This window comes from Nanorana parkeri, unplaced genomic scaffold (assembly GCF_000935625.1).
Source record: "Nanorana parkeri isolate BGI_ZX_2015 unplaced genomic scaffold, ASM93562v1 scaffold814, whole genome shotgun sequence".
NCBI lineage: Eukaryota > Metazoa > Chordata > Amphibia > Anura > Dicroglossidae > Nanorana > Nanorana parkeri.
The window spans coordinates 480420-497217 of NW_017307082.1; the positions used below are offsets into that span (position 1 = coordinate 480420).

The following is a 16798-nucleotide window of genomic DNA, read 5'->3' on the forward strand; positions in this document are numbered from 1 at the left end:
TCTAAATGATGGACAGAGGGATTGGGATCTAAATGAAGGACAGAGGGATTGGGATCTAAATGAAGGACAGAGGGATTGGGATCTAAAGGAAGGACAAAGGGATTGGGATCTAAATGAAGGACAGAGGGATTGGGATCTAAATGAAGGACAGAGGGATTGGGTTCTAAATAGGGGACAGAGGGAGTGGGCTCTAAATGAGAGACAAATGAATTGGGTTCTAAATATGGGACAGCTAGACTGGGTTCCAAAAGGGCGGACAGAGGAATTGGGTTCTCAATGAGGGACAGAGGGATTGGGTTCTAAATGGGGGACAGAGGGATTGGGTTCTAAATGGGGGACAAACATATGACCAACCCCGACAATAAGACCTAGTACTATTTTTGGAAATTGCCAAAATATAAGACCTACCCCGAAAATAAGACCTAGTTGTGACCATTCCCAGGGCCGGTGGTGGCATAAGGGGGATCTTGAAGAGCTGCGGGAGAGGCGGGAGAGAATCAGCGATGCCAACAAAGCCAGCGCTAGAGGAAGCGAGGCGGCAGTGGGGGGAGCAGAGCCGCATAAGCCGATGCTTCCTCTATAGTGCCGGCTCCTGTCACAGAAGGAGTGATACCGAATGCACTCCGCCTGTGAGGAATCGATGGTGAAAGCGCGCTTCGCTCCTTCTGGTTACCAAATTACTCTTGGAAAGGTACGGCACCCCTGATCACTCTATTCTTAACTTTGCCATTTTGGATTTATTTAATTTGGATTTGCATTAACTTTGGATTGTTGTACATTATAAAATAAATTAAGACCTACCCCGAAAATAATGCCTAGTGTGTTTTTTTGAGCCCCAAAAAATATAAGACAGTGTCTTATTTTCGGGGAAACACGGTACTAGCGTCCTCCCGTGACCCAAAGCTCAGTATATTGCAGGTTATTGCCTGCAATATACTAATAGTGCCGCAGCCGGGACGGATCCCCACATTATTGTCGAGATCCACCCTACTGGGTGAGTGACCCGCCCCCTCCCCGTCTGTTCCTCCAGTCAGCGCTGAAGGATCGTAGTGGGGAGGGGGGGAATCCCTGCAGGGAGCCGTGGCTGAGAGACTGAGTCACTGCTCTCTGCAGGGAGATGATCGAGAAATGAGCGAGCGATGGTGTGTTCGCTCCCTTCCCGATCTGTTGAGCGGACGTGTGAGTTTCATTGTCACACGTCGGCTCGATTTATAAGGGATGAGTGATTTTCACTCACCTCATAGTTCTCCTTTAAATCTGAATTTTGGAATAAGCAAATATAATTTCTTCCAGATGTGTGCAGGAATCCAGTGTGAAACTTTGCCTCTGTGGAGGAGCTTCCTGTAATGAAGACAGGTCTATGTGACAACTCAGGGGTGGCCCACACAGGTAAAGGGCACCTCACCCCCAAAAATTGGAGAAATATGCAACCAAAGCAAAAAAAATAATGTTTTAATGTTGTTTTGTTGTCGGTAGCTCAGATGTATATATTACAAATAATGACAAAAACGTGTTAAAACCACAACATTTTATTTACAAATATATTCATAAAATCAAAATATTATTAAAACCAGATTTCTGCACTGTGCCGATCCATGCATTTTGCGATGTTGGTCTACAAGGGACGTTGTATATGCCATGAAGGGCATTCTCTTGTTTTTAATAGTATTTTGATTTTATGAATATATTGTATTTGTAAATAAAATATTGTTGTTTTAAAACATATTTTTGTCACTATTTGTAATATATAGATCTGCGCTATCGACAGCAAAACACCATCTTTTTTTGCTTTGCTTGTATGATATTTGTAATACAGAGCAGTCACTGTATTAGAGGAGGAGGAATTCTGTAGTTATTGGCTGAGGGTGACAACGCTGCTCCTCTGTAGATGCATTGCAGTGAGTGTGTGTTGTCACCCCTAGGACAGAAAGCGTGTACCATGTGGCCATATAAGGTCGGCGATGTCACCAGCATCCCGCCCCTTTGTTTACATGCAGTTGCTGGGCGAGGAATGCCCCGCCCCTCAGCTGATTGAGTCAGCACTGACAGCTTCTTCTGGGTTTGAACAAACACAGATTCCCAGTGACCCTGAGGTCAACCCTTTCCATGGGAAGATTCACATTAAAGGCACAGTTACTAAATTGTAGATAAAGCCAAATGAACTTTCAGTTTAAATCACTGTGGAGATGATAAGCACTGTGGTGCACTGACACTCTGGAGATGATAAGCACTGTGATGCACTGACACTGCACAGATGATGAGTACTGTGATGCACTGACACTGCACAGATGATGAGCACTGTGAAGCACTGACAATGCAGAGATGATGAGCACTGTGATGCACTAACAGTGCAGACATGATGACACTGGGGAGATGCTGAACATCGTGATGCACTGACATTTTGGAGATGATGAGCACTGTGATGCACTGACACTGCAGAGAAGTTTAACACTGTGGTGCACTGACAGACATGCTGTGACACCCCGGCACAGTGGTGCAAGAACACTGTGATACGATGACAGTGATGTGGCACGGTGACAGGACAATCCCGTAGCCCGCAGTGACAGGGTCGCTTTGTTTCTTCTCGCGATCTTTCCTTCCCCCTCCCCCTCCTTCGGTCGTTGCATCTCTCCGGTCATGGCTGCTCTCCGTAGCCTCCTCCGGGCTCTCCGTGTTCGGCTCGCCTCCCCCAGGGGCTCCCCCGCCATGCTGCTGTTGTCCGGGGCGGCAGGGGCAGGCCTGGCACTGTCGTGTTATGCCGCCTATCGGGACGGTCGCGTTCAGCACTGGGGAGAGCGACCCTATCGCGACATAGTGCGGGTGGCGGCGGCGGAGGAGGGGGGCTCCTGGGCTCGGAGGGGGATCCTGGTGCCTGTCAGCGCTGCCAAGGAAACGGTAAGAGGAGTCCCAATGTGCCCACTTCCTGTGCCATACTGGGTGGGAAGGGGTGACCCCGATCAATACAGAGGGCCCCGGGGTCACCACTGCTCAGCCTCCACCTGTCACTAGGAGATCCCCCTATAGTGCTGTGCCTGGGGGAGGGAGGGTCATCATCTTCTATTGGCACTGACAAGGATGGAGATATATCTTATGTTTTTTATCTGTAGTAATAGTGATCGATAAGAATCCCAATATATCATCATGTCTGCAGCAGTACAAGGGTCAGGTCTAGGAGGACTCATATCTCTGGAGGACCTCGCAGGTAGAAATAATGCATGTAATGGTCCTCTAAGTGGGCCCACCTACATGCGTTTAGATGCCCACGGGTGTACAGTGCACAATACTCCAGTATTTGTGGCCCCCGGGAGCCCCAGCCGTGGCGTCTTTCTCTCCATAGGAATGTACAGGCGAATGTATCGATGTAGGTGAATGTACGCATATAAACTATTGTTAGCATGGGCGTAAGTTCCCAAACGCAGAGGATTACTGCACAGATCTGGAAGAAATTCACAAAGCACACCAAGATTCCAGAAAGCATATACGTTCCTCTTATATTTACATCATATTTCCTTATCCCAGAGTTCAGATTTAAAGCCCAACTCCGGCCTCACCTTTTTACAATATGGACAAGAAAAAGGCAGCTTGGAGTGTCATACGTCCTCCCCGACACTGCCCTCCACAGTTCACCCCCCTCTGAGGTCCAGTGTCAGGCCTCTTCTAGATTCAAGACACCCATTGTCATTCCCTCTACTCCTGTCAGTGCAGGGCGTCATGTCTCCGCCCCCTGAAGGGACTGACATAGAATGGTGCTGGCAGGGGACTTTTTTTTACTTTTTACTTTCTTCTTTCTTAACTTTATTTGTAGTGTACATACTGAGGTCCGAGGAGAAAAATGCAGCGTGTCTGCTTCGCACCACAGAACACACCTGAGTTGCAGCGTAACAATTGTCTTCTGTGTGCTCTTAGGCCCCGTTCACACCGGGGTGGTTTGGCGGCGCAGATCCGCCAACAGGACAATCCCATACATTGCTATGGGGACCATTCATGCGACCGCACGGGTCAGTGCGATCCGAACTGCCTCCCGCCCAAATTGCTCCCTGAACTTTTTGTTTACGCGCTGATTAGCACGGTTTCCATACAGCTTTCAATGGAACCACGCTGATCAGCACCCGCCCTGGTGTGAATTGAGCCTTAGTGAGAGCTGTGCTTATCTACTGCTATAGAAAAACAATCCACACAAGTGTGAGCGGGCCCTTAGGGCTGATTCACACCATCCATCCGCACTGAGCATAGGGCCTCTTGTGAAGAACCATTGCCGATGTGTTGATCCTGGTGCAATGCACTGTTTGCATTTTGTATGTCTAAACTTTATTGAAATGTCAAAATGTGACATTACATTCATCTCTAGTCACCGCAGCATGGCAATGTTGTGGTTTGCATGCTGTATCAATGTCACAATTTTTTTCAACGCAGGCAGAGCTGTCCCTATAATGATGCAGCGGTTGCCTCAAGCAGCATTTTATTGGGTCAATGAACACCTAATCCGTGCAGTGCGGGGGTAGCCTCAGTGCACGGGTTAAGAATAATTATGCCCCGTGTTCTTCTTTAAAGCTACACGCCATCTATAAATTATTCTACATACTTAGTGGTCCAGCTTGGCCCAGTGTAAGTAGACACATTTTATTCCTGGGCAGCCCATGGGGGCCTTGTAAAGCACTGTAGTAGCTAGATGTACTTGTGGTCATTGTATTCACTGATAAAAAAAAATCTATGTGTTCCCAGAATGGCTGCTCTGCAGAGTGAGTGACCCCCTGTGTTTTCAGAGCACAGCTTCATTACAGGGCCCAGATGATAAAGGCCAGCACTGTAATAGCTAAGCATGCACTTAGTCCTGATATTTATATTTCAGTATTCGCCGATATCGAGTTACTGGTGCTTCTGCCAGCATGGAGCTTGCTTCCCGGGCACTTGGCTTCTTGATCGCCCGAGAAGCCGCCTCCATGTTGTTTGGCAGGATCGATGCTGATTGGCCGGGCTTCCTAGCCAATCAGCATGGAGCTGGCGTCCCTTCCAATCAGGAAGCTGGGAGGTGGGTCATTACCCGCCACCCGGCTTCCTGATTGGCCGGGAGGCCGGCTCCATGTTCCATCGCTGCACTGCTGGTCAGAGGAAACGACCCGCTGACCGGACGTTCCGGTATCGGGGAAAGTATCAGAGCATTTGGGGGGGTACGGATACTCAGCCAAATATTCGGTATCGGCGCCAATAGCAATACTAGTATCAGTATCGGTGCATCCGCAGTAATAGCTCCAGCTACTATAGTCCTTTTCAGGACCCCCGTGGGCAGACTAGGTATAGCAGATGCATACTATGCAGACAATGTAAGCATGCAAAATAAATTATAAATCATTTTGAGCTTTACCCGCCTTTTTCTAAATATTATTTTTCAGTTCCTCATAACTTGCCTGCTGGGTTGTCCTCAATAAACATACTCACACACAGCATTGTCTGTTGTAATCTGGGGCTGCAGGCTCGGTCCTGCATTCCTATCTTCCCATATTATGTCTTCAGGAGCCCCACTGTCTCTTCCAGCAGTCAGCCCCCTGATGACACGCCGCAGCTCATGTGCAATGTGTTGTAGGCGGCCATGAAGCCTGGGATGCACGATGTGAGTATCCCAGGAACCTGGGGCCATTAGGGGCTATGTCATTCTGAACCAGTCAAAGAATCCAGAAGTGCAGGGCAGGTTTAACTAAGAAAAGGTATGTATAGAAATATACCTGTGGTTGTGAGAAGACGGGGGGGGGCGGGGAGTATTTTCTGGAAAGTGTAAGAAGGGGGTGAAGGTCTGCATTAACCTCACAGGAAGTGACAGGGTCACTGTTCTTTTGGCAAGATCATCCGCTATTTTCTGGACTTACCTGAAAAGTAAAATCTAAACAACTTCAGTGCTTCTGCTGTAAACTTTGAGGATGAATTACTCCACAGTACCTGCAGCTACAGAGGTCAGTAAGGGCTTGTTTTAAAACATGTTTACTGCTTGGTAAAACAAAATATTCCTGAATCTCCATAGTCTGGCCACAGAGACACTTTAAAGAAGAAGTCTGTGGAAAATTAATATTAATCCTTGCAGTGGTGCTACCTACAAATGTGGTTAAGTGCTTGTTTTGGTCTAGAGAGGGAAATAACAAAGTTTTTCTCACCCGATCCTCTGAGCCGCCTTGCTCTTAGACTGGTCCTTCTAGCTTCTCTCCCCCTCTGCTGTAGCGTTCTATGGTCCCGTAAATGATCACGTTCTATACACAGTGTATACTGTAGAATGTGAAGATACCTAGTGACATTCCATTGCTGCAGTGTAGGAGGAGAGAGACTGGAGTAAGCGTTGTCACAGCTGAGCGTCTCCAAGGATAAAGTGAGTCTAACTTTGTTATTTTCAGCCTTAGACCAAAACAAGCAGTTAACCCTTGCAGTGCAGGGGTAACCCTGCAATCATTTTCTGCGTTAAGGTAGTTCTGCTGAGGGCTTAATACGTGTCAGCAGCATGTCTTGCTTCTGGTCCTTCACCTCTGTTTGCTTTCTTCCGGTCTGCTGCCCTGCCAGACCCAATGTCACCATCGTTGCATTGTAGACACATGGTGGTATGTGATTCTTTATGGTGGGTTTGGCTGGGAGTAGAGACCATGTGGACACTGTAGATGGCTTTATAGAAGGCAGCAAGAGGGTCCTGTGGATCGAGGGCTCTGCAGAGTTCTTTTGTGAGTGTGCAGATGGATGCAGAGAGTCCATTTTTTTGTTGTTGGAATGTCGATTTTTTGCTATTGCGCCCCGTCATTTTTATTTACGCTCCTGCTGTGTGCATACTTTTTATTTCCAAAATGTGGCATACAGCTTAGTGCTTTTGGCAGATTCATTGCTAGCAGAGTTCTGACACTCAGACGCCTGATGCTGACGGTGTGATATTTGACCATGTTGTTGCTTAACTCAGCTGTACTTCTGCTTACAGCGACAGCGGACCTCTGCCTGCCACCATTGTGTTATTTATGTGTATGTGAGAAGGACAAAGCTGTACCCTTTGTATCAAGGATGTCTAGATTCAAAATATCATTGGTATTCCTGTGGTTTCCATTGATGTAATACATTGCACATGAGCATTGTTCAGTCTTAAATGCAGTGTGGGAAAATAGCTTTACCCAAAGCTCCATGTTTTCTTTAAAATGAAACACAAAAAGAAAACTGGAAGATGGCAGAGTGGAAATGAACTTTACTTTATTACCCTCCAGATTTTCTGCTCAGTACTTCACTTGTTCACTTATTGTGCAAGCCTTTGTAACCAGATAGTTGACCTCCAGTTTTGCACTTGTAAAGGTAGCCAAGGTAGAACCCCTAGATCATGTAGCATGCTATGAATAATTCTGCTATTTCCACAGTGGCAGGGCTAGAGGTTAACATTCTGTCATGCAGCAGGCTGGACTTATATCACATTCACTCTTTAAAGCAAATGAAAAGTATTTAATTAAACGTTAACCATGATCAGGAGGGACTTGTTGTTGAATTGAAGAAAAGGAAAAGGAGACTCATTGGTGGCAATAGGCATATGGAGTCTAAGCTTAGGCTTGTTGATCAGCAAAATCTCTCTCACAGGGTTATTCACAAAAGGGTGAAGAGTTTGGCGAAGGCAGGAGAAGGGAACAATCTAGGACAATATAGCTGAACTGGAAAAATTCTCCAATTCAGCTCACTTTCCAGCTCAGCTATGTTGTCCTAGATTGTTCACTTCTCCTGCCTTCTCCAAACTCTTCACCCTATTGTGAATAACCCTGCTAGAGTAGACACCTTGGCAATGAAGAACCGGTCTTCTCATATATGACCAGTATGCAAATGCCCAATAGACGTATTAAGAAGAACTCCATTAAGCGCTATTTGCATCTTTACTGACTAGTAAGCACACTGCAGAACTCTAGTGCATCTTCAGAAGTATAACTACGTTTGTGACAAAACATAAAGAAGGTGAATGTGACATTCACCAAACAATCATAGGTGGTTAACTATTCCCTCTAATTTAAAACACATTCACTAGGAAGATTCAGTGTGTGGTGATTGTCACAGTCTGGGCTTGTTCACACCAAGTGCAGAGCAGAGCAAAGCAGTTACAGAACGCAAAAATGCGCCCAATGTATTCCAATGGTATTTTGGTCTCTAGTTCACACCGCAGCATTCAGTTCCCGAGCATGTGGAAAAACTGCAGTAAGCCCTATTTTTTTCTGCTCTGGAACTCACCAACATGCATGCATACGCATCAAAAACACATGCAAACGCCCTGGAATGCACTGAAAGCCCAGTTTAGGCAAAAAAAAATGCAATTAAAAAAACAGCCTGGAAAGCGGCAAAAATGAAACGCCGCAAAACACACTTCACTGCATGTGCAGAAACTCGTGCAGATCTGGTCCACATTTGGTGCAAACAAGCCCTCAAAGCTTTACAATGTGCCCCCTGGACCCATTCACACTATTGCCCTGCAGTAATTCTGTTACCGTGAGTTCTGGTAACATCCATCCTGAAGTCAGTGCATGCCAAAGCACCTTCTGATACATGTGCGTTATCGTGCGATACACTATCATGCTTTGTAGTGCCCCAGCTTAATATGCTACATGCACCTTTTTGGCTAAAGCAGTGCAATGATGTGAATAAGCCTTGTGTCTGGATTCATAATGTTGCACTGAGGTAACACTCTAAGGGAAATTGATCAAAACTGGAGCAGACAGAATCTGGAGCAGTTGCCCATAGTAGTAACCAATTAGCTTCTCTCTTCAGTTTGTTCAGTTAAGATTTGAAAATGAAAGATAAAAGCTGATTGGCTCTCATAGGCAACTGCTTCAGATTCTGTTTGCGCCAGTTCTGATCAATTTATCATTATGTGTGTTGGTGCACTGTGGCGCATTATAATTTTGAATAGCATCCCAATGCTTCTGCGTGGTAACGGACTGCAGGGCAGTGTGCTGTGTTACTAAAAATAATGCATGCACCTTTTCTGGTATGTTAGGCCGCCCATTTAAATGTGGCATTATGCACACCAATGTGCTTGCATTATTGCACAACAACAGTGTGAATACAGTCTTCGTCCCCATTCACACCCGTGTGATTGAATTGTGCTGCACTGCTGTGTGCCTGGCAAAAATAGTACAGGTGCTTTTTTTTGTGTATCAACGTTCATTTGTGGCACCAAACACATGGAAAACATCCTAAAAAACATATCAAAACGCACCAAAAATGCAGATAAATTCAGATACAAAGGTGTGCACCTAGCCATATTGTTTGTGGGGTTTCTGTTGCTGACTGCACATGCCGATCAGAGGTGGGAGAGAATCCTGCCTCAGGTACTCTGGATGGGGGTGGAGAGAATAAGGACAGTTGGAGCACAAATATCTTTTGGCTCTGTATCTCCCCAGCCTTTTCCTGCATTGTGTATGGCTAGACTGTGAAACTGACAGCCCTGCAGATTACACAGGGAGGGTCCCACGCCTTGGTGTAATCAGTGGGACTTCTCTGCCAATATGACAGCCACTCCACCATGTATCAGAAGTGCTGGCTATCAAAGTGACAGTGGTGCCCTGCTAATTAAACCTGTGGAGCCATTCCAGCAGTGCAATTTGCAGGGAGTTCTGTTCTTCAATTATTTGTGAAAGTGTAATGTAAAGCTTCACATACATCTTTTACGATTATCGCACAAAACTTTTTGTCCGATGATCGAACCATCGTACGATTGTCGTACCGCGGCCCCATCCTGCCCCGATTACCGCAAGGTTCAATCAGCGGTAGTTAAAAAAAACACCTGGACCAATTGTGGTAATCGACCGCACGTATTTTCGTTTGCGCATGAGCAGTGTTAATCGTACGACTTTTGACGTATGGAAACGCCACCAACCTTGCAAAAAAAAACGATCGACTGGAGTTTCCGAACATGCAGGAAAGACAAAAGTCGTACGATTGTACAGTACTGGCGGTTGCACACTACCCATACACCTTACGATTGTCATACGAAAATACGATAATCGGAAGGTGTATGGGCACCTTAAGAATAGGGAATGGTAAAAACTGTAGGATGATGACTGGTACAGACCATTCAATTAGGTGTATTTTTTTTAAAGATGATAGAAAGCTTTGGAAATTTTCATAAAGTTGCAGTATGTCTAGCCTAGCAGTCAACACATGGAATTTTTTTTTTTTTAAATAGGGTCAGTGTGCGGTTACTACTTTCCTTCAGTTATATATATCTGGCCACGTCGGAATCATGAAAAAAGGTCTACTCCCTTAAACCAACAGGAATTTTCCATACTTAGGTTGAAGCAGTGGTGGAGAGTTCTAAGAGTTCAGAAGATCAGTTCCTGTATATAGTGGCCACCATCCCACCTTCAGAAGATCAGTTCCTGTATATAGTGGCCACCAACCCACCTTCAGAAGTTCAGTTCATTTATATATTTTCCACCATTCCACCTTCAGAAGATCAGTTCCTGTGTATATTTTCCACCTTCAGAAGAGCAGTCCCTGTGTATATTTTCCACCTTCAGAAGATCAGTCCCTGTATATATTTTCCACCATCCCACCTTCAGAAGATCAGTTTATATATATATATATTCCACCATTCCACCTTCAGAAGATCAGTTTATGCATATATTTTCCACCATTCCACCTTCAGAAGATTAGTTTATGTATATATTTTCCACCATCCCACCTACAGACGATCCGTTTATGTATATATATGTGCACTCTTCCACCTTCAGAAGCTCAGACAACGTTGTTAATAGTTTATATTTGGAGTTGTGCAAGGAGGAACAGGGTGAGCACTGCCAGAGCCCTACAAAATGACCTCCAGCAGGCCACTGGTGTGAATGTCTCTGACCAAACAACAGACTTCATGAGGGTGGCCTGAGGGCCCGACGTCCTCTGGTGGGCCCTGTGCTCACTGCCCGGCACCGTGGAGGTCGATTGGCATTTGCCATTGAACACCAGAATTGGCAGGTCCGCCACTGGCGCCCTGTGCTTTTCACAGATGAGAGCAGGTTCACTCTGAGCACATGTGACAGACGTGAAAGGGTCTGGAGAAGCCATGGAGAATGTTATGCTGCCTGTAACATCGTTCAGCATGACCGGTTTCTGTGGTGGGTCAGTGATGGTCTGGGGAGGCATATCCATGGAGGGACGCACAGACCTCTACAGGCTAGGCAATAGCACCCTGACTGCCATTAGGTATCGGGATGAAATCCTTGTACCCATTGTCAGACCCTATGCCGGTGCAGTGCGTCCTGGTGCACGACAATGTCTGGGCCTCATGTGGCAAGAATATGCAGCCAGTTCCTTGAGGATGAAGGAATTGATACCATTGAATGGCCCCCACGCTCGCCTAACCTGAATTCAATAGAACACCTCTGGCACATTATGTCTTGCTCCATCTGCCGCCGCCAGGTTGCACCTCAGTCTGTTCAGGAGCTCAGTGATGCCCTGGTCCAGATCTGGGAGGAGATACCCCAGGACACCATCAGTCGTTTCATGGCCCCGACGTTGTCAGGCATCCATACAAGCACGTAGGGGCATACAAACTAATGAGTACCATTTTGAGTTGCTGCAATTAAATTTCAGCACAATGGACTAGCCTGCTGCATCATTTGTTCACTTTGATTTTTTGGGTGTCTTTGAATTCAGCCCTCTGTAGGTTGATAATTTTTCATTTCCATCAAACAATGTGGCATCCTTTCGTTCCTAACACATTACCCAGTCCAGCATACAGTAGATATCCAGCATGACATTTTTCCCCATTGAGATCTGATGTGTTTTCAAAGTGTTCCTTTAATTTTTTTGAGCAATTAAGTATGCAGGATCTGTTACATCATGTCATGTGCAGTTCAAAAGTGCTGCAAGCAGTGAATGAATTTCTGGCACAGTATATGACCTGGCTAAAGTTGATCATAGACACCTAGTACTTTTCTACCTCAGCTGTGGGTCGCCTGGTCTACAAGATATTTGACTGTTCACTATGATGGCTAAGGCTGCCAGATATGTGACTGGTACAAGAGTTCTGCAAAATTTGCATCTTTCATCCCTCTAAGACCGTGGTTCTCAACTGGTGGGTCGTGACCAAAAAATGGGTCGCAACCCCATGTTCAGTGGGTCGCCACGTGCCTCCAGTGCACTAGGTGAGTGGCTCCCTGCACTTCTACAGGGTGTGCAAGGAAGCTGTACAAGCAATGCCCCTATGGATGGAGCTCCATCACAGCACAGCAGCCTACACTGAACCCCTAAAAAAAATTTAGGAGTCTGAATGTGTGAGAATGTCTGTGAGATTGTGTCTGTGGTTGTGTGTGTCTGCCAGTGTTTTAATCACAAACTACCACGCAATTGCTCCGACTGTTTGTTCTGGTGCGGGAGGTGCATTGCTATTCATTTGAATGGCACCCCCAAACACACCTCCCGCTCACAGTTGCAGTATCGCAATGCCGTGCATTTCAGTGTGGTGTGACTTGGGTCGTGACTTAATGGCCAAGGACAAATGTGGGTCCTGAGGTTATACAGGTTGAGAACCACTGCTCTAAGAGAATATAACTGACAGTCCAGAAATTGGGAGGGGTAGTGATTTATACATGGTAAACCGTGGTCTTATCAGCCATTGAGAACTGTGTCTGTCAATTCATCCACTGACACAACTATGTGGGTCTTTTATCCGCTGTCTAGTGTCTCCCCATCACACTGAATAATGTGGATATGAGGTGTTAATGTAAAGCAGTGGTTCTCAACCTGTGTAACCTCAGGACCCACATTTGTCCTTGGTCATTAAGTGGCGACCCAAGTCGCACTGCAATGGAACGCACAGCATTGCGGTACCGCATGTTCCATTGCGAACTGTGGGTGGTAGGTGCGTTTAGGATACCATTCAAAGATCCACCCAGTTTCCATACTTTACGAGAGATTGAGTGCATCCACAGCCTGGGGGTCCAGTGTGGGCTGCTGTGCTGTGACAGAGCTCCATCCATATGTACAATGCTTCTACAGCTCCCTTGAGTGCCCTTTAGACGTGCCAGGAGCCAGAATGTGATATCACTCCGACCCAGGCATCTCTACAGGGCACGCGAGGGAGTGGTACGTGTGGATGGAGCTCCCTCACGGTCATAGCCCCAGCCCATCCCACCTCAAGCTGACGCTCGGCACCAGGCACCAGATTTGAATGGCTGCCTGGCGAGACAACTGACAGGAGGTGCTGATAAGTTTCTCACCTAGCATAGTGGAAGGCACGCGGCGACCCACTGAACATGGGGTCGCGATCCACTTCTGGGTCACAACCCACCAGTTGAGAACCAAGGATGTAAAGGATGTTCTGCTTGATCACATTTCTCACACATTCATAGTCCTGTGGTTTAATCCATTGCAATTTAGTTTACTGGAATGCAGTGTTTCCCAGCTTCAGCCATGTTACATTAACAAGGTATGTAGGCGGTTAGCAGTAGTTAGTCACATTCAGCTAGATTTGTTCTGTAGGATTGAAGACGTTTTGTAGCTTATCTAAGCCACTTTTTCAGTTCTAATGTGGCTTGGATAAGCTACACAAAGTCTTCATAGTTACAAAACATGTCCAGTTGAATATGACTAACTACTGCTATCTATACCATGACTTAGATCAGTGGCGTAAGAATCACCACAGCGACCCAGGTGGCCGCTTTGGGGCCCATGGCACAGGGGGGCCAGGACATTCCGGATGCCCTGCGAGTCGTCTGGGTCGATTTGGCATCTCACGCTGGTGGCTGTCACTGGCGGCTGTGAAGAGAAATGTGCCGCTGTTCAGATCACTGACAGTGATCTGTGCAGCGGTGAGTTCCTCTCCACAAACGCTGCTGGGTCAGTGAGAGCCAGCAGCGGCGGTGGAGCAGGCTGGACCCAGCAGTGGAGGTGGAGGCGGGGCATTCGGCTCTGCAAGGGGTGTAACTAGAGGTCAAAGGGGCCCCATACAGAATTTTGCTATGGGGCCCTGTCATTTCTAGTTACGCCCCTGACTTAGATAGATCAGAATTTTCACAAACATACAGGGTATGCAGGTGGTTGCTATCTGTGTTAAGTTATTCCATAGTAAATGAGACACAGTTTAGGCTGGGTCCATACACTGGGTCTGGATGTACCAGAGACTTCAGCTCCCATATTGTTGGGAAGGCTTTATCCCATGGTATAACTGCTCTCCCAACAAGTGCAATGCAAATAATGAACAGTTCAGACTGTTCCTGCACTGCCCATGCTATGCTCACATATGCAAAACACGGCATCAGACTTTGTGGTTTAACGTGTTGGACTTTTTTACCTATATGAAAGAGACCTGATATATCACCTTTGCTTGTGTAATAAAAATTGGAAAATAAAACCTGTTTGTTGTCTGGGGGACTGGTTTGCAATGCAGAGCAGTACCTTTGAGGTGTGTTTGTTTCATGTACAGTAAAGTGTATCTAAACCCAGAAACAAAAATGTAATATACTGCAGCTTACAATACTATAATATATTGCAGTCCAAAGGACAGCAGCACTGTCAGCCTGTGAAGACGTAGTTTTCAATGCACCAGAAAATTTAGATGGACTTGACTAAAAATGAAATCTAGACAAATTGGCCTGTTAAAAGATGTTGAACAATAACAGACTTACAAACTGGATCACCAGGTGAAAATAATTTTTTTTTAAAAGACTAAAAAAGAAAAATGAATGCAACCATCACATTTAAGAACTTGTAAATTGCAATATATAATATTTTTGCTTTTGGGATTAGATGGGTTTCACCATATAAACCAGTTGAATCCAGTTCTCATTGCAATCACTGCTATTTTGGGTTGCAACTACCCTTGTCCTTGCATGTTTACGCATTTTAATATGCGTTAATGCGCAGTATTGGCTCTATGGGATGCATGGCCATTCATTTTATATGGCACCCCAATGTTTATATATATGGTAAAAACTAATGCAACTACCTCTCAGTACACTGCAAAGCATGCAATAAAAAAAAACACATTTTTTGCTTTGTGGTTTGCAGTAAAAAAAAAAACAAGTTTGGTGCATGTTTTGGTCCATGGTCCACCAAAAAAGTAAATGTGCACACAAGTGTCATTGGGTTCTATGTGCAGCACCTAATCGTATAAATCCCCATTGATTTATTAATCCACCTGCAACCACGTACAGGTGTAAAACAATCCTAAATATGCATAATCCTAATCTAGAAAAAAGATCAGACTTGTAGCTATTTACCAAAAGCTGGGAAAAGCAAAGTATTCAATTAAGGATTCATTAAATAAGTGTTCCGTTTCATGTAAACAGTAACTGCGCTTTGGTGTTAATCTGGATGTTTTATTGTGCTATTCAGTGTAAATCCTCACAGATCAGTAGCTTCTGCAGTAGTTTCCTCATTACGCATGTAAATCTAATCAACACTTTGTATTTGTACTGCAAAGCAAGTGACAATTACTGACTTAATACACATCCAAAACAGGGTGTCTGGTTCTAAAAATAAAGTAGTTGGCTGCCCATTTTATTTGTTTTGTAGTAGGAGAAACAAGGGACTATGATAAAAATTGAATAGTCATACACAGGCTTATTGGAATATTCCCTGCAAGAATCAGAGTGCAATTGGGTCATGTCGAGATTCCATAGGTTGCAATAAAATGTTCTTACAACTATCAGAAGCACTTATTGTCACGCTGACTGGAAATTCTGTATGAACAAGTGCTAGTCTTTTCCTTTTCTATGTGAACAGGGAGGAAAGTGCTAACCACTTGAGCAAAATGGAACATCATTCAAGTTGCACTAGTTTGAGGGCAGGCAAGGATCAGCTTATTTTAATAGTGAGCACTTTTCAATATGTCGGAATATCTCAAGGAAACCAGACTAATTTCGCCCTCTTATTATTGAAAAGGGAAGGAAGTGTCATCATGTTCAGATCACTGCGGTTAGGCATCTAAATTTCTAGTCTACAAGATGTGGGCCCTGGTGCTTCTCAGAGGTTGGGCAGGTGTCACCTCTTTCATCATTCTCTAGGAGAATTGCTAGATTGAAAGCTGTGGGCCCTGATGCTTTAGAGGTTGGGCAGGTGTATCCTATTCCATCATTCTCCAGAATGGCTAGAGTGAAAGCTGTGGACCCTGGTGCTTCAGAGGTTGGGCAGGTGTATCCTTTTCCATCATTCTCCAGAATGACTAGAGTGAAAGCTATGGACCCTGGTGCTTCAGAGATTAAACAGGTGTCAACTATTCCATCATTCTCCAGGAGAATTGCTAAAATAAACATTTGCGTACCCTGGTGCCTCAGAGGTTGGGCAGGTGTCTCCTATTCCATCATTCTCCAGGAGATATTACAGATTGAAAGCTGTGGGCCTGGTTCTTTAAAGGTTGGACAGGTGTCAGCTCTTCCATCATTCTCAGGAGAATTGCTAAATTAAACATTGTGAACCTCGGTGCTTCAGAGGTTGGGTGGGTGTCTTCTCGTCCATTATTCTTCAGTAGAATTGCTAGATTGAATGCTGTGGGCCCTGGTACTTCACAGGACTGGCAGGTGTCAGCTCTTTCATTATTCTCCAGGAAAATCGCTAGATTAAATATCTGTGGACCCTGGTGCTTAAGAGGTTGGACAGGTGCCTTCTCTTCCATCATTCTCCAGGAGAATTGCTAGATTCAAATATGTGGACCCTAGTGCTTCAGAGGTTGGACAGGTGTCTTCTCTTCCATCATTCTCCAGGAGAATTGCTAGATTGAATGCTGTGGGCCCTGGTGCTTCACATCTCCAGCAGGTGTAAGCTCTTCCGTTATTCTTCAGGAGAATTGCTAGATTCAAATATGTGGACCCTAGTG

At 45.4% G+C, this 16798-nt stretch overlaps 1 protein-coding gene across 1 annotated transcript in view; it reads left to right on the forward strand.

Moving 5' to 3' along the window:
• Positions 1–2552: 2552 nt before the first annotated feature.
• Positions 2553–16798, forward strand: part of MICU3 (mitochondrial calcium uptake family member 3) — a 131869-nt gene continuing 117623 nt past the window's right edge. Inside the window, exon 1 of the mRNA XM_018565115.1 lies at positions 2553–2895. Coding sequence (XP_018420617.1) covers positions 2638–2895 — 258 coding nt within the window. The 5' untranslated portion in view covers positions 2553–2637. The remainder of the gene's footprint in view (positions 2896–16798) is intronic.